Genomic DNA, 22097 nt, shown 5'->3' with positions numbered 1-22097 from the left:
TTGCCAAAAACATCATGTGATTTATAGCGCAGACTCTTTGGCCAAGAGCGAGGCAGCGGAGAGCGGGGAGCGCTCACCCCCTGGCAGAAGGGCTTTAGCCGATGTTAAGGGGTCACAGTGGCCGAGGAGCGGCTGCTTGTAGAAGAGGTGCCTCGGTAGAGCCACGCGTGGTGAAGTGTCGGGAGCAGGCTATAGCAGAGGTCCTCGGGGATGAGTGAGGGACACGAGCACCCATGGTGCTGGCCATCGGAGAGCTCTTCCAGTCAACTGGAACTCAAAGCAGGACGACGGCATGGTTGCTACCACGTCACTGCAACTTCAGGAGAGGACGTGGCTGTCACAAAGGAGTACCGCTGTGCTGACCTGGGGTCTGCAACTATATAAACGAGGTGCTGGCACAGCTCGGGACCTCGCAGGCTCTGCCTGCCCTGTCCTCTTCTCGCCACGATGCTAGCCTGGCAGCAGCATCGCGTGTCCCTGCTCCAGATGCATCTTTTCGTAGCAAGAGTTCGCATGGGAGAACATCACCACCTTCTCCCCCAAGTCCCCGGGCGCTGCCGCGGAGGCGCGTGGTGCACAAAGGGTTAGGTGTCTCGCAAGTGAACGGCTACCCAGGTTTTTTCCCTCTAGCCAGGGTTACTAAGGGAGAGATCCCTCCGTCCGCGCACACACCCTGTCCGTTTGGCAGAATTCCTAGCTGGATTTATTTCTGCCGATTTGCTTGTCTTGGTATGAAAGGGATTTGCAGAGGGGAGAGCTGCAATTGGCCGGGGGTGGGCTGAAACCCCCCGCTCTGGGTTTTGCGGTTCAGCGGCTGACCTTTTCCCCAGCGCATGGTCTGCGGGGGGAGGCAGGGGTCAGGGTCTTCTCCTGGGCAAGGGACGACGTGCTTTAACGTGGAGCCGCGGGGTCTTTCAGGAAGGGCCGTCTTCGTTATCTGAGCTCGGGGAGGTGGGGGGAGCTGGGCCTTCTCTTCCACTTTCTTGGCAGTGTCTTTGGCACCGAGGGCTGGCACCGACCCCAGAGGGCTGCAGACTCCCACTTCAGAGAGACAGATAAAGAAAGCACTTTCTGTCAACAAAACCCGGCCCAGCTTCCCCAGAACAGGAGAGGAGGAGGAGGAGCCCTCCGGGAGAAAGGAGAGGGAAGTCCACCGCTTGCCCGTGCAGGAGAGCAGAGGGAGGAGGGCTCCTGCGGGGTCGGGAGCTGATCCAGAGCTGTCATGGCAGCAGCGGAGAAATTCCAGCGCGTTCTGCAAAGTGGAGGCAAGGGTTCAAAGGGAAGGCAACCAGCTTTCCCAGAGCACCCCCTGATCTCACGCTTACAGCCCTGCCTCTGCGGGGATCGCTCTCTCCCATGGCCTGCAAAGGGGAGCCCCTCCATCAGCCCCGGCGAGGCCAGCGGCTCTTGCAGCTTTGCTGACAAAGCTGTGGCAGGCCACGTCAGCGCCAAGTTGGTGGTGGTGGTTGGGCAAGACCTGGCTCTCGTGCTCTGTGGAGCCATGTGTCTTGCGTAGCTCAGGCCTGACCCCATGATCTCCCTTCTCCCGTGTGTCCTCAGCCTGGCCGCGGGAAGCCCTTGTGTCCCACAGCCAGAGCGTAGCTTGCGAATTGCTGTAGGTAAACCCCGCCTGTGTGTCCAACTTCCCCGGTGGTGTCACCACCCTGGCTTGTCCCATGCGCCCCATCTCTGTCTGCTTTTACACTGGGATGCAGATGGGTATGGACAGATGGCAGTCCTCAGACTGAAGGATCTGCTGACCTTCTCAGATCAGTTTCTTGACTCTGCAAAGGTCTGGTGGTGTTTCTGACCTGCGAAACAAGGGCCTTTTGTGTCCTTCTCATGGCTCATGCTTCCACCTCCTCTCCACTCGCAGGCCACGACATTAATGGAGCTCTGGAACCATCTAACATCGACACTAGCATCCTGGAAGAGTACATCAGCAAGGAGGACTCACCAGATATGTAAGTGCTTCCCTTGCTCCGCAGCAGGAACAGTGTTCACTGTTGTTTTCTGTGGAGACATGTTGAGCAATTTCCAGCCCTGCAATTCAAGGAATCATTTAGAAATCACTGTGCACCCTGGCTGCGCCTCTGTCCCTCCTAGAGTCCTCCTTTATTGCTCTTTGCTCCCTTACTCGTTTCAAGTTCTTCCTCCTGTCTCTTCCCGGCTTCTTGCCTTCGAATTTCCCCAGTCTCTTCTGTCCCCTCTCTTTCCCCTCCTGAGGCCACCGCAGAGGACTTTTCCTTAATTCGAGCGATGGGAAAGCAAGCGCTAGAAGCTCAGTGTGAAAGATTAAATCCCCAGCGCAGCACGAGTGTGGAGAAGGGAAGGGTCTCCCTGTGTGCGCCGACACTGGCAAAGAGGGGGGGGAGCAGACCTGGACAGCAGCCAAGGTGATCTGGGCGGCAGGGTGGGAGCGGGATCTTTGGGGCTGACGTGACAAAGCGGCTTCCCTGTGCTAGCCTGGAAGCTGAAGCACGGTGAGCAGATCCCGCTGTCTTCACAAGCTTTGAGGTTGGTGTCCTGGGCACTTCTGGCCTTTACAGCTCCACAGGTGGAATTTGCGCCCTTGGGGTTGCATCAGTCCCACCAACCCGGGTGACTGACCTGCCTCCCTGTACGCTCCTGCTGGTGCCACCACAATGCTGCCTGTTTTGCTGTTTTCTGGGTGTCCCAGAGCACCTGAGCGGCTCCGTCCCCATTGCTGCATGGCTGGGGAGGGGAGGGGCGGGCAGAAAGTACCGTCTACCTGTCCCTCTGCTGAGGTTGTCCCCTTCTCTCTCTCAGCTGTTTCCCTGACATCCCTGCTTCAGCCAGCTATGCACACCCCCAGCCCTCCAGCTCAACCACCATCAACGCGCCTCTTGCCAGCTCCATCGCCAATGTGACCAACCCCGCTTCCAGCGGTTCCCTCCACCTTCCTCCCCCGGGCAGCCAGATCCCAATCCGACATGGTCCTCTTCTGGCCAACCCTTGTGGACCCGGCTACGGTGCTCACCTCAACTGCAATAACAACAATGGCATGGTGGTGCCCAAGGGCTACCTTGGTGGCCACTGCCTAAACAACGTGGTCCCTCCAATCAAATCAGAGCCCAAGGCCTCCTACGCACCTGGGTAAGTGGGGTTGGGGTGGCAGAACAAGGGCAAATGGTGGGACAAGTGCTCCTCCAGGCTGGTGGGGCCTGGAGGGTTGGTGTAGTTTGTCCCACAGTGTCGTGTCAGTCCGTATTAAGCCCTTGCTTCACAGAGAGATGCTTTTTTTACAAGCGTAGGTCCTGAAGTTTCCTGCAGGGTTGTTTGGTAGATCTTGTCTGTATGCATCGAGTTAGAGAGGATCAGTAACATCCCCCATGTCTGCAGGTGGTGGTAGAGCTGTCGGCTCTGGGTGACCAGGATACCTATGCTGCACATCTACAAGTGTGTGATGGGAGAATATTGTAGCGTTGTATTTTTTTTAAGAAGGAAGAGACACAGAATAGATCTGAACAAGACAAAATTCAGTCTCCAGGATGTTCCCCTGACTATCCCAGGGGAAGATGTTAACTAAACTGGGCAGAGAGATGTACTTCCCTTGGCCTGATGTTGTAGATACTCCACTTAAGAGAAGAAAAAGATGGCATCTGAGCTGGATTTGTACTCCTTTGCAACGAGTTCTGGATGCAGACCTGGTGAAGGGGAAGAGGATGACCGGGTTTTAGTATTGCTGATGGGCTCGACTGGACAATTAGTCCTGAGAGGAGAAAAGATGTGGCTCCTGCTCTCTGGGATGGCCTTGCCCAGAACAGATGGGAAGGGAACGACCCTGGCAGGCTGGGAGAGCGCAGCGACGTGGCAGCTGCCATCTGCAGTGGCCAAAGGGGCCAGACAGAGACCATGTCAGCAGAGAGCACTTTGGCAGGCATGGCGCGCTGAGAGGGATGGCTCTACGGTGGTGTCTGGGGTAGGAGCTGGCATGCATAAAGCTTTACTGCCTGGAGACCCAAAGGGAAGAACGTGTCTGGTCTCTTCCTCCTCATGCACCTCTCCGGTCCGTGCTGCTCTCCCCCAGTCATAGGGGAGACATCAAGAAGATCATCTGAAGCTGGACAGATGAAAATCAAGGTGTGCAGCAGCATATTCATCAGCAGGAGGCCTTGGCAGTTGGCAATAGTCATACCACGAGGAGCTGTGCCATGGTCCAAGCTGTCTCTCTAGCACAGGTGATGGGTGGCCCTGATGCGCTCTCTGCATGGCCAATCTCTGTGCCTTCTCCAGTGGAGATGGTGGATGTAAGGGACGAGGAGGCCAGGACGGCCCCAGGACTGCTCATCTCTGCAAGCCCTGGCTTTTCTCCCTCTGCCTCGTGCCCTCTAGTGTTGCCAGCAAGTACGGCGTGGCGATTCCCAGGTTTGGAAGCCTGCAGCACACTGAACCAATGGTTCAGCCATAATGCAGCTCCATTGGGATGGCTTTGGCCCTTTGGATGAACTTGGAAAGATCTTCCAGAAGGAGACAAGTTAAACAAAATCTGCCTTTATTTTATTCCCAGACCGGGGAGTTCTCCCTTGCTGTGTACCCAGAAGGCTACGTGCAGCTTAGGGGGAACCATGCCCAAAGGCATGACGTGATGCCTTATCGTGTCCCTTTCTTCTGCATGCATCTGGCATTCTCCAGGATGTGAGAGGTCATGAGTAAGGATCGTGGCTTGCTATTAGAGGTGGAGACCTTGGTTTGGATGTAGATGAACTGGGTCAGCTTTGATGGCAGCATTTCTTCAGCATCCCGGAATGACTCTTCCCCGTTGTACTAGGCTTTTCCCGGAGGAGCAATGTCTCACGTGTTGGATACCAACAAACCCTTCCCTTGGACTGGGCACATCCACACTACCTCCCTATGTGAATTCTGCAGTGTCCACCTTTCTGCTGCAAAGCCTTTTCCAGCCTCCAGGATTCCCTGAATTGTCCCGGGCCCTTTTGTTACTGGCCAAAATTTGGCTTGCTGAGGCACAAATCCTGATAAATTCGTAGGAAATATAGTATGAAGTCATGGCCAGCGTGGCAAGGAGCCTGGAAGTAAGGCTGGTGATAGATGCTCCAGACCAAGCGTAGGAGGGGAGTGGTGGAAAGGTGCTACAGGTGAAAGTGGAGGATGAGGGAAGTACGGTGAGGGTTCTTCGTTGGCGTTACCCTGCCTCATCCTCTCCAGCTACTGCTGTGCACCACTTACCGTGCAGAACCCATTTACTGGGTCTTGGGCTCCTCCGGTGCAGGAAGGTCCTGGTGGGTGTCCTGGTTTGCAGCTGTAGTTGTGGGTGCCGTCAGGAGCAGAGTTTCAGAGAGGCCCGTGCGTGGTGTACGGCACCTTTCCTCCCCACAGCCCTAAGGGCCTCGTTTGCTTTCTGGCCAGCTTTCATCCCAGAAGCACTGGTTCGTCTGGGAGTATTTTGCAGCTGCAAAGCTGACGGTGTACGATGGGGGAATGGAAGAGGATCCCCGCTGAAAATCCACTTGTGGTGAGGAACGAGGCGTCAGGAGACGGGGAGGAAAAGAGACGTCTTTGTCTTAGATGGAGCAGACTTTGCCAAGGTGCTGGGGCTTGCGGAGGCTGTGTGTCACCGGCGATGGAGCAGATATGCATGGGCAGACAAAATACCTCCCTGCCAAAGATCTCCACAGGACGGAGCATACTGCAAACACTAAGGTGAAGTGAGCCTTTCTCTGGAGCACGGGCAACGACTGCTCCAGCCACCAGAGCCACAGTCTCCCTGCCCATCTCTGCTGCAGCTTTGGCTTGCAGTGACCGTGGCTCAGTCTAGCTGGGAGCAGGGCCTCAACTTTTTCCGTGCACTTGATCTCCAGAATGTTGCTAGAGAAGAACCAGTGTCTGAGACAGGCAAGTCCTTTACTTGTGCAGCAGGGTGGTGGAGATTTTTACCCTGGCCTGAAGATGTGTGAGGCCCAAGCTTCTGCTGCAGTGGGATGCGTGTTGAGGAGGGGCTGCGAAAAGAAAAAAGAAAAATTGGTTCAAATGAATTTCCAAGGAGGTGCTTTGGCAACGGCTGAAGAGCCCAGCTGCCTGGAGTCTGTGCTGGCTCGAGGTAAAATAAGGAAGGATGCAGGAGCTAACCAGCTCCCTGCAGTGCATCTGTGCTGCCACTGCACACGACAGGGCTGGTCCTCAGTCCTGCCGTCCCCGAGCCGTGGGTGTGCTGGAGAAGGCAGCTGAGAGCTCCCCCTTTTATTTGGTTGCGTTTTGCAGTCAGGGCCAAATCCTGCTCCTGGTGATGTTGGAGTAGAGCCAGGGTGATACAGCCAGCAGCTGTGGTGGTGCTCAGGTTCGTACAGGTCACAAGGCAGAATCCATCCCGTGGGCTTCCCAGCCTTCGCTTTTGTGCATCGGATCCCAGGCCCCAGCCCAGCTCCCCCAGAGCCTCCCATTTACCCACGGTGAAGCACACGGTCTTTCTCTGGGGGACGGATAAACTTCTGCTTGGCTTCTTTTAACTGGAGGTCTCATTGGCAGGTCAACAAAATGTCTGTCCCTGCTCCTGAGGTCCAGGGAACCGCTGTGGGGAGCGGGGTAGCAGTGACAGCTATGGCAGTCCCGAGCTCATCTCCTGGACACGCTCGGGGTGACGGGGATCTGCTGCGGGTGCAGCTGGGATTTCCGACCAGTTTTTGATCAAACTGGACCGATCGGTTGTGCTGGAAGCTGGTTTAAAATGACCTTCCCTTTTCTTTCCCCATTGCTCTGCAGCACTTTACCTGACTCACCCCCGGACTCTGGATCAGAAGCCTACTCCCCTCAGCAGGTGAATGGTAAGTGCTTAAAAGAGAGAGAGGGGGGAAAAAAAAATTAATAATCCAAACCCCAAACCCAACATCCTCCCCCTCTTTGTTCTGTGCAAGTGGTTGGCTCTGAAATCTTTATCAGACGGGAGAAAACAGGCGGCTGCAATACGTGGGGAGATTATCAGTTAGTAAATATCCCTAGACTTTCGCCTATTGTTCTGCTGGTAGTCTTTGCAAGGGGGGAGAGCAAGCAAGAGAGGGAACAGGAGAGAAGGCAAGGTGGGAATCCACTTGCACAGGGAGAGATCGGCGGTGTGGCTTGTCCCCGGGCCGGGTGGGATGTGAAGCCTGCGAGCCTCCTTGTCCTGCCCTCCGCCTCGGGTGAGCGAAAGGCAAGGAGTGTGAGCGCGTCCCTGAAATGGAGCCCGGCTTGGGGAGACAGAAATGAACCTGCCGCTCAGCAGTAAGTTCCTTCCCAGCCCTTCCCTCCCCTCCAGTGGGGCCAGCTGATCCTGGGGGTCTCCTGCTCCCCCTGCAAAGGGCAGAGAGAGCTGGGTCCCCCCGGGTGCAGGCAGGGTCACTGCCAGGCCCTCCTGGCTCCCCCTGGAGAAGCCACCGAGCGTTATTTGGTTCCTCTGGTGACCTTCACTGCTCTTTGGTAGAAGAAACTCCTTGGTGAGGAAGGAAGGTTGCTTCTGGTCTCCCTTCCCCCTCGGCAGCAGCACCCTCTTCCCCAGGCTCCAGCCCAGTCCCCACCAGGAACAGCGCCTGCTCTTTTTTTTTTTTTTGATGGAAGAGGTCAAGAGTTCTGTTTATCTTGCTAAAAAAAATCCCTGGAATTCCTCCTGGCCCTTCCTTAAATATAACAAAGAGGCCGGGTTGCTCACCACGGGGAGAGCTGCTTTGACGTGCTGGCAGAGCAGCAGCACCTCTGCTTGGAGGGGAGAGGAGGCTCCGGGGAGCACCCGCAAAGCAGCTCCTTCCTCGCGAGGGAAGGATCAGATTCCCAGTCCTGGTTTTTCCCTGGAGCTGGGAGCACAGAGCGTGGGTCCTGTGTTTGGCAAATGCATCGGCCCCTGTCCCCACCCTGGTTAGAAGCCTGTGGGAATTGCGATGTGCTGTGGACACGGTGAAGATGCAGTGCCTCCTGCGGGGGCGTGTTCTCGGACACTCGCGCATGGGTTGTCCCTTGAAAGCTGCACAAGATCTCCCAGCTTGTACCCGAGCCGCCAGCGCCAAGGTTGACCATGCTGCAGGGTCAGGACATTCACTTAAGATGATGTAAAGACGCCTTTCTTGCAGTGTTTTGCAGGGGAGGACGCAAGGCTCCTCTCCCAGCCCTGAAGCGGCTGTCCTTCTGCATGGGCTTGGTCTCCGAAGGTTGTTCTGGGGCTGTTGGAAGCTGTATCCACCAGCTGGGCTGAGCGGTGCCAAAGCCGCCTGGCCGGCTGCGTTGTTGAGCCGTGCTAGTCTTTGCTCCAAGTTACGCGGGTGGAAGTCGAGTGCTTGTCAGGATGGCAGGAGCAGAGATGGGTAAGGGAGATGTCGTTCCCAGTATCATCACTACCCGGCTGAAAAGCAGAGAGATACTCTATCTCAGGGACGTCACCTGTCAGCCCCGGCCATTGCATGAAAACAAGGCTGCTTTTTGGTCCTGATCTCCAGATTCCTGAGGATGGAGACCTCCCCTCCTCCCTGGAGCCCTAGTGCTTGGCTAGGCTGTCCCTGAGACAGCTCCAGAAGGCAGGCTGGCCCGGGAGCAGGACTCTGGCTGTGAGCATGGGCAGAGGAATCCAGGTCGATGTGTGCTGGTAAAGGGCACTGAGAGATCTTGGCGAGTAGCAGAAAGCCTTCGAAGGGGGCAGAATGGGTGGAAGCGGCCCTGCCCCGCCAGCCTTCGGTAGGAGGGCTCAGCGTAAATACATTTCGCTTTTCTCAGACCTTGCAGCGGGAGGAGTTTTCTGATTCCTGGTCAAGTGCTTTGGCCTCATTAGTCAACCACTGACTGGTTGTTCTGAGACCAAAGTCCATCCAGCCCAGTGTCTGGCTCAAGGCTGGCTGGTGGCACCTGCTTAGGGGAACAGCCTGGCAAAGACCCAGCGGATCTCTTCCCTGCTATCCCCCTCCATGTCCCCATAGCCTGTAGCGAGCTTGGACAGTCCCTGGATGTGTTTTTTCTCCCTCCTGCAATTTGCTGGTGCTTAGCTTAACCAGATGTCGACAGCGGGGTGCAAAGCAGCTTTGTCTTGCACTTAAAACACCTGCAAAGTCACCGTCCCTTCCCACCCCTTGGTTTCCTTATACCCCAGGGCCAAACGCCCCAGGAGTCAGTCCCTCATTTCTGCGGGGACCTTGGTGCCCTGTGGGGACGCCTGAAGGCGCAGGCTAATGCGGACGCGCCTCCAGCCGTCAGGCAAAGGCTGGGAAAACAGATATGCTTTGTCCTGTTGGAGAAGAGGTTGGTGGAGGCTTGTTCCGTGGGGCTGAGGACCAGGCTGTGCGTTTCCCACAGGCAGGGGAACCCAGCCAAGAGCTCCTGTTCTGAGGCAGCGGCCCAGCTGCACGTTTTGTGACTACCTGGGCCTTTCAGTCCCAGTTTCTCTTAGGGGATGTGCTTCAGCTGGGCACCGGCACCTGGCTTGCTAGCAGGTTTTTGACCAAACCTGTCTGAGCGTGCTTTGTCGGCACAGATTCGGTGCGCTGGATTCCGGGGAGGTCTCGGGAGGGTAACGTGAGTTTAGCTGATCTTTTTGCTGTTATTTAAAGGACCGTGCCGTCAGCCTCCTTAGCAAGTACAGGCTTTGGGAGTGGTATTGAGATCTTCTGTTTTAATGCTAGGATGGGAGGGAAGGACTTCCACGTGGGAGAAATGTTGAACTTCCACACGAGGCTACTGTTACCCACTTCTCCAGGAGCTGCCTGTTAAGGCCTCAGATTCCCACTCATCTACACCCAGGATGTTCACTCACGTTTTCCTGGGAGATTTTCATGGGAAATTTGCAGATTCTTTCAGGTCATATTTTTCTCAGCATGACAGCTTCGGCGTGCGCTGTTCTGAAAAGTTTCTCTCACATGTAAAATCTCGAGTATTGAGATTTTTCTGTGCACAGATTGTCTTGCGTAGATCTGCTCACAGTCTTTGTCAGCTCACCTCTCGTGTGTCTTGCGCTAAAGTTGGTGATCATTCTTTTAGTTTTCCTGTGTTTTTTTCACTACGATTCTTCACTTGCAGAATCTAGCTGTGGAAGGGTTTGATTTTGCTAAAGAAACATGTTCTGGGTGAAAAGTTTCTTCTCTTTACGGTTTCTGTCCCCTCTTTACAGCTTCTGCAGTGAGACTAGAGAAGCTGGAATAAGAGATCATTGCAATTCATCAGACTCAGATCTTTGCCTTCCACTTGCTCATGGCACGAGCTCACTTTTTTTTAGGGTGCATTAAAACATAAAAATAAGCTGCTGCAATGATGCCAACACTGACTATTCCCAGAAAGTTTGGAGCAGGCGCTTAATCCTGTCTTTATGGCTGAGTTCTGAGGAGACTGATGTTAAAACTTCACCGGTGCGGTCGCTAGCGTGACCAGTCCTTCGGTGCTGTAGGCAGTGTCATACAAACACCTGAGTTCAGAGAACACAAAAACCGTGTTCTGCTCCGTCTGAGGTGAGCGCTGAGCCTGTTCAAGTCTTGCCAGCACACCAACTTTCGCACCGACGTGTGTATTTTTCTTTAGTAGAATTATTCATATTATTTCCTTTGGTCAAATCACTCATTTCTAGTCATTCTCTGGGTATGCTGGGTGAGATTCAACCACGTTGCTTTGCTTTACGCGCTTTACTTTTTGCTCTTAGCCTCCAAAAATGTTTTGGTTCTAGTTAAAGCCCTCAGCTGAGCACTGGCATTGCTGTGCAGCGAGCTTATGGCTAGCTGGAGGCCTAAGCAGCTGCAGAAGGGGAGATGGATTTGCATGCCCCTCCACACACCAAGCATTTCTTTTGATCGTGATATAGCCACATCGACCCTAGTCATGGCATGGCTTTAGTATCCAATTCCAAATAGAGGAGGAGAAAGGTGGGATCACATTTGAATGTCCCTTTTTGTTTATTTAAATTTAGAGATCAAAGTCTCCTTCTGGTTTCAATTTAAAAGGACCAAGCAAGTGCCCCCACAGAAGTCCTCACGGGTGATGCTGATGAGCTGGAGGTGTTCAGGGCATTCAGTTGTCTCTTCTTTTCTCTGGTTGTTCCCGTGCCTGTCTCTGCTCTCGTTGGAGAAGAGCACAGCAAGTGTCCTTGCGCGGTAGTACTCTAACGCAGTGACAAGCCGCCTTTGGTGCCTCTGGCCCAAGCTGGGTGTGGGCACCCTTGGGACATCTCTCTGCTGGGACTATAGAGGAGACCGGGCGACGCACCGAGCTGGGACCCCGAGCTTTCAGCTGACCAATGCTCTGTGGGATGAATCCCACCCTTGGCTTCTCAAGGCTCTGTCAGCGGGTGGGAGTCTGGTTTCTCGGCAGGGTGTTGTGGCCCACAGCTACGAGGACCCATCATGGAGTGGGTCTTCTTTACCACAAGAGCAAATTGCCGGGCACTTTCCTTGGGCCATGCCCAGAATCAGTAAAATTAGGCAAAGTTCAGGTGCTTTCTCTCCAGCTCTGCGTTTCCAGGCACAGGCTTCAGACCCTGCTGCTGGCTGTTGGACCTTTGCCCCCAGCTGTGCTTTCCTGGTCCATGCAGTTCCTTGGTGCTACAGGAATATTGTCGTTGATGGATTTTCTATTTGAGGGGAAATACAAAGCTAACACAAAAGCTGCCTGGGAATCCCTAAAGACATGCTTTCACTGCAGAGCATCCACGCGAGATAACCTAGGTTTAAGCAAATACCAGGAATGTTTGTGGGAATCTTCCCTGTTGTCCCTCAGCCTGAGGACCTGGTTGCCCTTTGAGTTTTGGTTCTTTGAGCTTCGAGATGCTGGGCCTTTGCCTGCTTCCTTTGTCTCACCTCTTCTCGGAAGATGTACGGTACAAGACACCTGGTTTCGTAGTGTTGTGTGTCCCTTTATCAGCTGGCCAGCCGGGACCCTGCTGTGTCCTTGCTCTGTAGATACCGCTTGGACAGACTGTGTCTGAAGTTGACAGCCGAGGCTGCTGGCATGAGAAAGGAAGCACTGCTCTGGTTCTCATGCTGGGGAACCCAGGAGGTGTCTGTGGGATGCTGAGGCCATTAAGGAACCTGGGAGGAGAAGTCGGTGCAGGGCAAGGTGGCCCTTGCAAGGCAGATGGGGTGGCTGAGGGGACACGGCCGTGCTGAGGCTAGGCGGAAGAGGCAGGGAGGTATGGGTTCATGGAGATAACCAGGACTGGGATGGTTCAGGGGGAGAGGAGTGCTGTGTCTGTGCTGGACCTGGGCTTAGGGGACACAGCGCACGGCCCTGCCTGCTGGTCTAACAGCTACGACTCTTTCTCTCTTTCAAGATCCTCACCTCCTCCGGACCATGACCCCCGAAAACATGTGCCACATGACTCCCCCTTCTCGCCTGGAGCACCCTCCTCCGCCGCCTCCACCTCCACCACCCCACCTTCAGGGTCCCCCGCCACCGCCCCCTCACCCGCACCAGCAGCAGCACAACCCTCACTACGCCAGCCTGCAGCGAGACATGTACATGAAGGCTGAGCCCCTGATGCCGCCGTACGGCATCGGGCAGGGCACGGCGCCTGCCGACCTCCACCATGCCCAGCAGTCGCAGATGCTGCACCAGCTACTCCAGCAACATGGAGCAGAGTAAGGCCTCAGGGAGCTGGGGCTTTTCAGTGTTATTTGTGCGATTTGGGGAAGGGGGGATGAGGGAACGGGAGCTGGAGGATTGCAGAATGCATGAGCAAAATTACTGGGTTTAACTGCAAGTGAAGGAGCGTGCCCTGGTTCTGCGGGAGCGAGCTGGGGAGGCATCGTGGGGCGGGGGTTTGCAGCGCATGGCTTGGAGTTGGGTGGTGGGGACAGACAAGAGGAAAGCAAAGACGTGGCTCAGTGCACGGATGGCACAGAGCTTGGCAGTCACGGGGTGGGTGGGCAGAGCCTTGTGGGAGAAGGTGGTGATAGTGCTGAAAGAGCCTGCGGCTCCCTGCATGAAGGTGTTGGTTTTTATGTGAGATCCCAGCTTTTTCCCGGTCGCGGGCCGTGGGGCTGTTACCTCCCCACCTCTTGCTTTCCTGCTCAGCCTTTGCTTTCCCGCGGGTCTCTGCAGCCTCCCGGTGCACCCTGCCAAGAAGCGGAAACACTCCGAGTCGCCCCCCAACACCCTCAATGCACAGATGCTCAACGGGCTGATAAAGCAGGAGCCAGGTATGGGGTCCGTGCCACTCAACCCTGACAGAGTCCAAACGCCTCCCTGGCACCAGCCGGGAGCGCTCTCACCAGGTATGTGGTTTTTGCCCCCGTCCCCCTTCCCTTAATACCCCCAGCATGCAAACCCCTGCTGCCAGCCCGGGCACCCCGCTGGGCCAGGGTGCTTGGGAGGGAGGGCACGTGGGCACCGCAGGGTGCCAACCAGTGGGGCTCGCCCCGGCTGGGCCCCCAGGAGGAGAGCAGGGCGGTGAGTTCATCCTGGCCCAGATCTCGTGCCCGTGGCAGTGCCCTGGCAGTCAGGAGGCAAGCTTCAGGCTGGCTGCACAGACAGTGCCAGTCCCTTCCTTGTTCTCTTAGCCAGCTGGACACTGTCGGAGTGATTGCAATAGGTATTTTCCCCTCGCCACAGGCCTGATTCAAGATAACGACAGCTTGAATGGCTCCTACCTGGATCCCAACTACCAGTCCATAAAGTGGCAGCCACATCAACAGAACAAGTGGGCAACTCTGTATGATGCCAACTACAAAGAACTGTGAGTAATTCACCCACCTTTGGAGAAAGTCAGATTCACCTTTCCTGTATCGGTGGCAAAGGACTGGGGTTGGGGGGATCATACTCACGAGATGGGACAAGGATCTCCCTGGGCTCCCCCTCGCCCTCTCCTATCACCTGCTGATCTCTGCTTGCCTGCACTGTGGTGGAGATACTCTCCCCACTGTACCTTTGCCATTGGGAAAGTTACTTCTCTGCACTTCTGCAGGGCTGGTGGAGGATTAGGAGATGGGGCTGGCTCTGTAGAAGCCAGCAGGAGGCAGTTCAGCAGCTTTGGTGGCAGTTCAGCAGCCACTCAGACCTTGGTCTGCCGTGGAAGGTTGTATTGGCACATGCAGCCTTGCCCTGAGCATGGTTTGGACCAGCAGCGCCCTTTCCTGCTGCCCAGGCTTACCAAGGTCCTGGATTTTAAAATAAGTGTTAGGATTTACTAGACAGCGCATAGCATGGATGACTGGAGGCAATCTAGAGCTACTTCAGCACAGCTTGAGAGCAGCATGAAAAGGAGCCTGAGGAGGAGGAGTGGGAGTGGTTGATGGGCAGAGGAGGAAAGGAGGAGAGAAAGAAAGGAAGAGGGAAGGGGTTGAGGAAAGCTGGGAAGCCAGGAGGGGCCGTGAGGTGGCAGAGAGGCAAGGGGAGTGGGTGGAGAGGAAAGCTGGGGTGGCCGAGGCAGTTGGGGGAGCAGAGAGTGGCTGGGTGGGAAGGTGGGCTGGGAGCTGGAAGGAGAGGCTGGAGCAGAGGAGGGTGGAGGCAGTGTGTGGACAAGCTGCACAGGGAAAGAGGAGTGCTCAGGAGGAAACCGCTCTGGATCCTCCCTGCATTCCTTGGAGGTGACAGAGAGCTGGCAAGCAGCAGGCTGGGTTCCAGGAACTGCTTGCTGAGCAAACGAACCCCCCCATTTCCCCTCCTCCTCTTTCTGCACAGCCGGTGGCTGGTAGGGGTCCTCTTGGGGGACACAGGAGGGGGTGCTCTATTGTCTGCGATACCAAATAACCCAAGACTATTATCAGACCTTGCCTGGATGGTGCTCAGGATGGGAGCCAAGGACACCAGGCGAGGCCAATCATGGAGGCAGAGTAGGGTCTGTGACGTGCAGGGAAGCTGCCGCTGCAAGCCCCAGCCCTCCTGCACACAGATCTCCTGCTCAGCCCAGCCCTAGTCCTTGTGTCATCTTTAACGCAGACCTGGCGGTGACTGGGGCGTGCTATGGGTCGTTCCCCTGCGGAGAAGTGGCTGTTGGAGTCGGTTACTTCTTCGGTGACATCCTGTCACTTGCGAAGACCGTGTTTGTGGCTGTTTCCCCAACCACAGCAGGAGAGGGGTAATCTGGGGAGGTGGTTACTTCTGTTTTACTAAACTGTTTCCGTAAAGGAAGCATCTCCCACCTTCAGGTGGAATATCAACACCCCGATTGATCTGTTCCCGTTGGGGGAAGGAAAATAAGGGAAAGGAATAACACGACAATGTGGGATTTCTACCCTGAAAGGATAGGCTGCATCCTTCACCAGCAGCGGCACGCTCTGTGCTACCCACTGGGCTTTGCTCCTCTTCCCTCCCTGGTCATTTTCTCCACTGCTTTATACATTGGGACTGTGTAGTTTAGGCAGTTCCCTGCAGTGTTTGTCTGTCTGGTAGTTTTAAACCCACGGTGCAGCTTTGGATCCCCCTTTCCAGTGTATTTGGCAGTCTGCTGAAGTGCACATCTCCTCTGCTTCAACTTTCAGTGTTTCCCCTGTGGCATGAAAGCTTTCCTTTAGGGTGCCGTGGCTTGGCACCCTTCCCAAGGGGCTCCCTTTGCCAAACCGTTTTCCCATCATGTGTTGTGTTGACGTGCGGGCTACGTCTGGGAACTTGTGAGCGGCTCCGAAGTCTGGTCCTGCAGCCCTGCCCCTGCTCTCCACCATCAGTTTGCTTTTCTGTAGATTGCAGGACAGGAATCTCTCGCTCAGCACGCACACGCCGCAGTCCCCAATCCCGGGTCCCTGCTTTCCCGCCCAGGGCAGTGTTCGCAGTCGGCTCCCACCTCCTCCGAGCGCTGTCTGGACATGTCATCTCTATCACTTGGTTTTCAGCCAGGGCCTGGGCATCGCTGGGCAGCTGCGACGCTGCCGTTTTCCCACCTGACAAAGCCACCTTCGGCTTTTGCTGCTGTTCTTGCTTCTCCCAGACTCTGGATTTGGGCCAGTACCGCTTCCAACTGTGAGCATCAGTATCTTTGCCCTATGTCATACGAGTTCTGAGAAGTCGAGGCACCCGGAGAAGCGAACCCCGCTTCTCTAACTCGGGCAACACTTGGTCACAGCCTGTCAGTCCCTGGAGTGGCCTCTCTTCCACCATCAATCTCCGCAGGGCTTTCACTATGTGGCAGAAGCACAAATGCACCTTGTGTAGTCAGCAGGGTCCGAAGAGCTCTGCGCATCGTAGGAGCAGACCTTTCGCACGGCCTTGCTTTTCTCTTTGACGTAATGAGTCCCCCTTTTCCCTCCATCTCACTGTTTACCTGCGCTGGGTAAACGGTCCCTCATCTGAAATACGTCACAACTCTTTCAGCTTGTCACGGACCGTTTGCAGGTGTTACAGTCCCTGTTCCAGAGATTTGCCGTGCACCCCGGTATCATACCGGCAGACTGGCAGAGGCAAACTACACAATATTTTCTGCTGGGCACAGAGACGTTGATGGAGTGCTGCAAACCACAGCTTTTAACTTCTGCAAACCCAGCCCTGCTCTGCCATGTTCTTTGGATCTGTGCTTGGGATCGCTTGCCTAATACCTGCTTTTAGGGTTTAGGGCGAAAGCCAGAGCAAACCTACTTCTGTGGCATTTAGGTCATCATCCCGTTGTGTAATGAGTAAATTCCTTTTAACTGACTTCATGTAGATTTTGGGAACCCACGTGCAGTTTGTTGTGGTGCTGGATTTGACCAGAATTAAGGGTTAAGGTCAAGGGTTGATCGATTAATTTTTAGTTAGACACTACCTCAGTGGACTCCTCCTCCTTTGCGGTGGGTTCGAGGCCAGGTAGCTCTAGGAGAGCCTGTGCACGCTGAACCTACATCTCTTTCTAAATGGAAGATCGCTTAGTTCTCCTGGGACAGCACTGCACCAGAATAGATCTATGAGAAAGGCCAAAAGATGGATCTTCCCTTCCTTCTTCTATAACGGCATTTTTTAGGTTGACTAATTCGAGTTTTAGCAGGTAGGAGTCTCCTCCTTCCTTTCTGCCTTTTGGGTATACTCAGCAAATGAGCAGGCATCTGTGTCTCTTAGAGATCCGTGAGTATTTCCACAGTTTAGTTTCCTCTGAGATCATAAAGCAAGGACCAGCCATTCCCAGCCTGTTCTCTGCTGGAAGCCGTGCTCTAGTTTGGATGTGCTGTTAGAGTTTCCTGCCCCTAGAGGGAAGGTAATTTTTCCCCTGTGATCCAGGTGCCCACAACCTATTCACAGCCCCAGGAATTTGAATCATCTGAATCATCTGATTTTTCCTACTCTTGTTCTTAAAAGAGAGCGGAAAGGTAGGTTAAGGAGGGAGACCGAGCCTTTAGGATGCCGTGAGCTCGTAGGTTCTTACCCCAGCATGGTGTTTCTCACCAGTCAAGAGCTCGTCAGCGTTTTAATCAGCGATTGCTGCACACAAAGAGCAGCTCTGTGCCCTGGCGTGTGCAGAAGATTGACTTCTCCAAAGCCGTCCCTGCAGGTCCACCCTGCTCGCAGCCTCCGTGGAGGGGAATTTTTCAGGTTTGTAGTGCTTCCTCCTGTTCTGCCTCAGAGAAAGCCCGTCCAGCGGTTACTGCTGCATAGGAGAGATCCAGCTCTGCTCCTGCATCTAGGCATGACACTCTCTGTGGGGCTAGTGGAATAGCTGCTTTGTCAGTACTTTATTTAATATATTTTTGAACCTATACAGAATAGTTTATGCTGGTGCCTGTGGATCTGTGTGACGTTCCATGCTAAGTATAATCTTACAAGGCAAAAAATACAATTAAATGATATCCCATGTTCTCCTCCTCTTGCACACACAAAATTAGGTCCCTTAGTATAGAATCATTTAGGTTGGAAAAGACCCCTAAGATCATTGAATCCACTAGTAACCATCGCTGAAAGTTTTTGTTCCTCAGAAGAGTTTCCTGCTACGGTTTGTGATGATCAATAGCCCTGAGAGAGTTTGTTCCAGCTTCTCTCAGCACCGTTCAAGCCCATTTAACAGCTCTCTTCTCATACGCAGTGAGTGTAGCTGTCACATCAGATCATATTTGTATCTTGTGCCTGTGAATAAGTGGAAAATTTCATCTCTGTTCGGTCATTTTCCTGGCAGAAAGCTACAGAGTAGGAGCCCTTCAACCATTCCTCTTTTTCTGCTGTTCTGGGCTATACCTTGGAGCCAAGCTCCTTCTCAGCCATTGCTGTGGCTTGATGAGATGGGGACAGCATCGGGGGGATCTGAACTAATTCTGCAGCTCCTAAGTAGCTTTTCTGCCTTCTAAGAGACCTGTACAGTGAATTTTTTTGTGTGAATGGCAACAGATTCCCCATCCCCAGGCAGGTGTGGAGGGTTGCTGCACGGATTCAAGTGGAGGTGCCTGGAAATCCGTGTCTTGGCTTGCTGGGCTTGTGTCTCAGGCTTTGCTTATGTGGGCTGAGGAATCTGTGTTGGTTGAAGGAGACCGAAGTCTCTGGATTAGTTTTATTGATAATATGTTTCTTCTTGGCCTTTTGCACTGGTTTTGTGGTTTCAGACTCACTGAACCTTCAAAAGGGTTAGCTGGTTTCCAGCAGCGGTGCCAAAGAGGCCTGGAACCGGGCAGTTCACTAATTTACTCCTGGGAGCAGGGGTAATTCATCTCCCTGACAGCGTGCTCTGATAAATGCCAGCAGGCTCCCTCCTCCCTCTCCCCATTTGTTTACAGTTTGAGGTAAGGCAGCTGGCGAAGGGTAGTGCGGCGCTCAACAGAAACATTTCCATGCTGAGGCCAGAGCCGCTCTGCTCTGACCCTGGGAACTGGGCTGGTGCCGTTCTCTTCCCATCAAGCAAACCGGTGCTCTCCAGGCACTCTCCTCTGAAGCTCAGGGCTGCGGGCTAAACCTGAGCTGTCAGGCTTGCGCTCCTTGGTTGGAAGAAATGTCCTTATAAGCGGCACCAAACCTGGCCTTGCTGCAGGTCCTGGACCTCACCAAGGAGACGGAGACCAGTGTGACGTGGTCCACTCCTGCGGGATGTGTTTTGGGTTAGGTGACACGGTGTGTTGGCTCTCTTGGCCAGCTTGGCTAATCCCGTGGCGATGGGTCACTGAGGTCTCGCTCTCTCATGCCGTTGAGCGTATCTCAGGCAGCTGAAGCGACCACGTACGGTGCTGAGCCGTGGACGCACTGGTGGGATTGTGTCAGTCTGACATGGACTGGGTGAGATGGCAGCGTCACGCTGCTCGACTGTAGGTTCCCATCCTCCATCCCGGTGTTTGTATCCCAGAAGAGAAACAAAGCAGGGACTGCATGGAATTAGGGAGTGGTCCTTGCATTAGGGGGTCTCCAGACATTATGTCTTAGGAGTGGTTGAGAGATTGGGGAACCTGGAAGGAAGGAGGAGAGAAACCGGGGAGATTTTTCTTCCAGAGAGGAAACAATTGAGGCAACGTGAGCATCCCCCTGACAATCCTGCTCTCGGCCACAGATCCCCAACAGTTCCCTTATTATCAGACACATTTCTCCTTGCAGTACCTTTCCCTTTGCTTTGCACTTTAACATGTAGGGCGAGGGGGCTCCCTGCTCCTCTAAGCGTGGATGCTAGACGTGGCTGTGGGGAGTTTGTAACCTCTCACCCTCACTCGGATTGGGAGAAACCTCCGCTCCTCTGATCCTGGCCTTCTAAGTCCTGCCTTAATCTGCTTTTGTCAGTGGGGGCGTTTTGGCTAAAATAATCCATTTGACCCCAGACCTTTTATTCCTGACACTTCGCCCTCTGACCCCTGCACTCTCCCCGGGAAAAGCCAGCATGGCTTTGGCTGCCCCCGGGCCGTTGACTTGTCAGCGCCTTGTGTCATCCCTAATCCCAGGAACCGCTTCTGCATCGGGCTCGCCTGCCCTTCCTTCTCCTACCGCCCCGTTCACAGCAGCCGCCCGTCCAGAGAGCACGTCTCGGGAGGGGCGTGCTGCCAGCCTGCTGCCCGAGGACGGGGTCCGGGGCAGGGTGCTGGTGACCCCGAAGGTCTCTGTGGGTTAAGACGAAGGGGAGGATGTTTTTTCATAAGTGTCACCGCGGTCCTCACGGTGCCTCAGGCGGTGACGTCCCCGCACCGTGTGGCAGTAGGGGAGTGGGTTTGCTGCTTCCAGGTGGGATTTACAATGTGAGAGTACGAAAGCACTGGAATAGGAGATCCAGGGGATACCCCGCCCTGCACGCTGCCTGCGGCGGGGGGGCGATCTGAGAGCAGCTTCTTGGCTCAGCCAGAGGTGACGGGCTGAAGGCAGAGGGCTGGGGACATCCATGGCCTCTCTGATACCTGGAAAGCAGCTGCTTGCCTCCGATCTACCCCAGCGCGGGGATCCTGCTTTGGGGGATGCACCAGCCACAGCCATCGGGAAAACTCAGAGAAAAGGAGCCTCTGAGAAGGGGACTCTGGAGGGACCAGGCATTTCTAGAAGACAGAGGAAGGAGAGACTGACTGTCTCTCCTCTCTCGACATGTGTTTAGCAGCCATCAGTTTGAGTGATGTTAACCAGAGCGTGTTTTGGAAGCATCCATGGTTTGGAAGTTCAGTCAGTCCCTCCCTCTCCTCTGCTTTCTCTATTAAAAACCAGTGGGGCAAGTGGTGAATGCTCGGGGGTCTTGGGCAGACGGAGACAGAGAGGGGGTCTTGGTGAAAGCAATCAGGAAGGGCTCCGGCACCCCTGGCGTGAGCGCAGAGGGTGCTCGGGCCAGCCCAAGCCACAGCTCGCCATGAAGAAGAGTCAGACGGAGAATTCGGGACTGAGGCTGGGAGGAGGGTGAGAGCGGAGGGGAATTCCTCTCGTGCTTCTGGGCTAAGGTAGTGCTCTGCTCCCACTGTCTGGTTTGTGTTCAGGGCACGGCGGCAGCCCCAGGTCCCTCGGGTGCAAGAAATGAGTAGTAGTTGCTCACGGTCATCCCGGCATTATTCATGGCTGCCTGGAAATACCCACAGGTTTCGTCCACGTTAACCCTTCAAGTGTGTGTGTGGGGGAGAATGGCTTTCTTCCCAGAAGAAAGGAGGTGGCCAGCCCAGGGACACCAGGGAGCAAGGGTGACCAACAGTCCGTTGCTGTCAGTCTGTCCACCTCCCCTCCCATTGCTCTAGGCAGTATCCGTCCATCTGTCTGGCTGTATTAAGAGCTGGAGGTGGAAGTCAGAAGTGGTTTGCTTTTGTGGAAGAGTGCTCCATAATTTTTAAGCCTGATGTCAAAGGCTAGGCTGAGCTCCCCTTTACCTCATCCATAGTTCTTTAATTAAAACCAATAGGATTTTGGTGTTGTGCTGGAACTGCTCGATGGGGAGGCGGGATGAGAGGCGTCTCCTTCCCCGCTGCGTAGGGTGGGCAGCGCCCCAGGGGCCCACCAGCCCAGGTCTGGGTTTTTGGATGGTGAGAGAAAGGGGACTTGCTGCAAAGGCCACATATTTCCCTCGTTCCCATGGTAACCAGCCCATTAAGGAGATGTAGATTAAACCTCCCCAGCTGGTGTGTGTTCATCGGGCAGCCACGGCCCCCTCCTCCTCCTCCTCTGGACGTGCCCGCTGGGAGCTGGAAGCTTTTCGCAGCAGCCGGAGCAGGTGGTTGTGATTTCGGCAGGAATCCGGCACGCAGGCGGTACCGCCTGGTAGCAGGGCCAGCGCAGGCGACGTCGGGAATGCGACGGGTGAAGCGAGCGGAGGTGTGAGACACCCCCCCCCCACCCCCCCCAGGTCAGCCTGAGCTGCTTCTTCCAGCGAGCAGCATTAAGGGGTCTGCTCCAGGCTTTGAGCAGGCTGTGGAGCTTGGTACCTCCAGTGCGTGTTGAGCCAGGGCTAAGCAGCTGCACTTTTTAGGAGCAGCACTCAAAAAGGAGGTGCTAGCCTGTTGTGGCTCATGTTATACTATGTTTATAGTATTAGTACTGCAGCGTAGCATATAGAGGGGTGGTTGCCCCTCATCAAATCCTAGCCACAGGAACCATATTCCTTTCCAGCTGAAGACCCGCCTAAAGCAAAGCTTGCAGCTTCAAGGGAGGTACGGACCTTCTCTGAACTCTCATCCCTGCGCAGCAGGAGGGGTTGCTGCGTGGGCTTAGGCAAGGTGTTGGGTTCATGTCAGGCAGTGCCTGCCTGTGCCGATCAGCCCTGTGAGCGCCCGAGAGCAGCGTCAGTGCAAGGCAGGAGGGACAGCATCAGAGGCTGTCTCTTTTGCCCCAACACAACCCTCCTTCCCCTCCCATGCGCCTGCTGT

The 22097-nt window shown here is 54.9% G+C and overlaps 1 protein-coding gene across 7 annotated transcripts in view; it reads left to right on the top strand.

Moving 5' to 3' along the window:
- MYRF (myelin regulatory factor) overlaps positions 1-22097 on the top strand; it is a 66972-nt gene that overhangs the window by 25624 nt on the left and 19251 nt on the right. For 5 of the 7 annotated variants that reach the window (XM_076343664.1, XM_076343662.1, XM_076343663.1 and 2 more), the window contains exons 2-7: positions 1877-1964; positions 2791-3117; positions 6739-6800; positions 12242-12548; positions 13012-13184; positions 13522-13645. In XM_076343664.1, coding sequence (XP_076199779.1) covers positions 1877-1964; positions 2791-3117; positions 6739-6800; positions 12242-12548; positions 13012-13184; positions 13522-13645 — 1081 coding nt within the window. The remainder of the gene's footprint in view (positions 1-1876; positions 1965-2790; positions 3118-6738; positions 6801-12241; positions 12549-13011; positions 13185-13521; positions 13646-22097) is intronic. The other 2 variants (XM_076343661.1, XM_076343665.1) reach the window with 2 other exon arrangements.

The sequence above is a fragment of the Aptenodytes patagonicus genome, chromosome 7 (assembly GCF_965638725.1).
Source record: "Aptenodytes patagonicus chromosome 7, bAptPat1.pri.cur, whole genome shotgun sequence".
In the NCBI taxonomy this organism is placed as follows: Eukaryota; Metazoa; Chordata; class Aves; order Sphenisciformes; family Spheniscidae; genus Aptenodytes; species Aptenodytes patagonicus.
The sequence above is the reverse complement of the archived record's forward strand: the minus strand, read 5'-3'. Positions and strand labels throughout refer to the sequence as shown.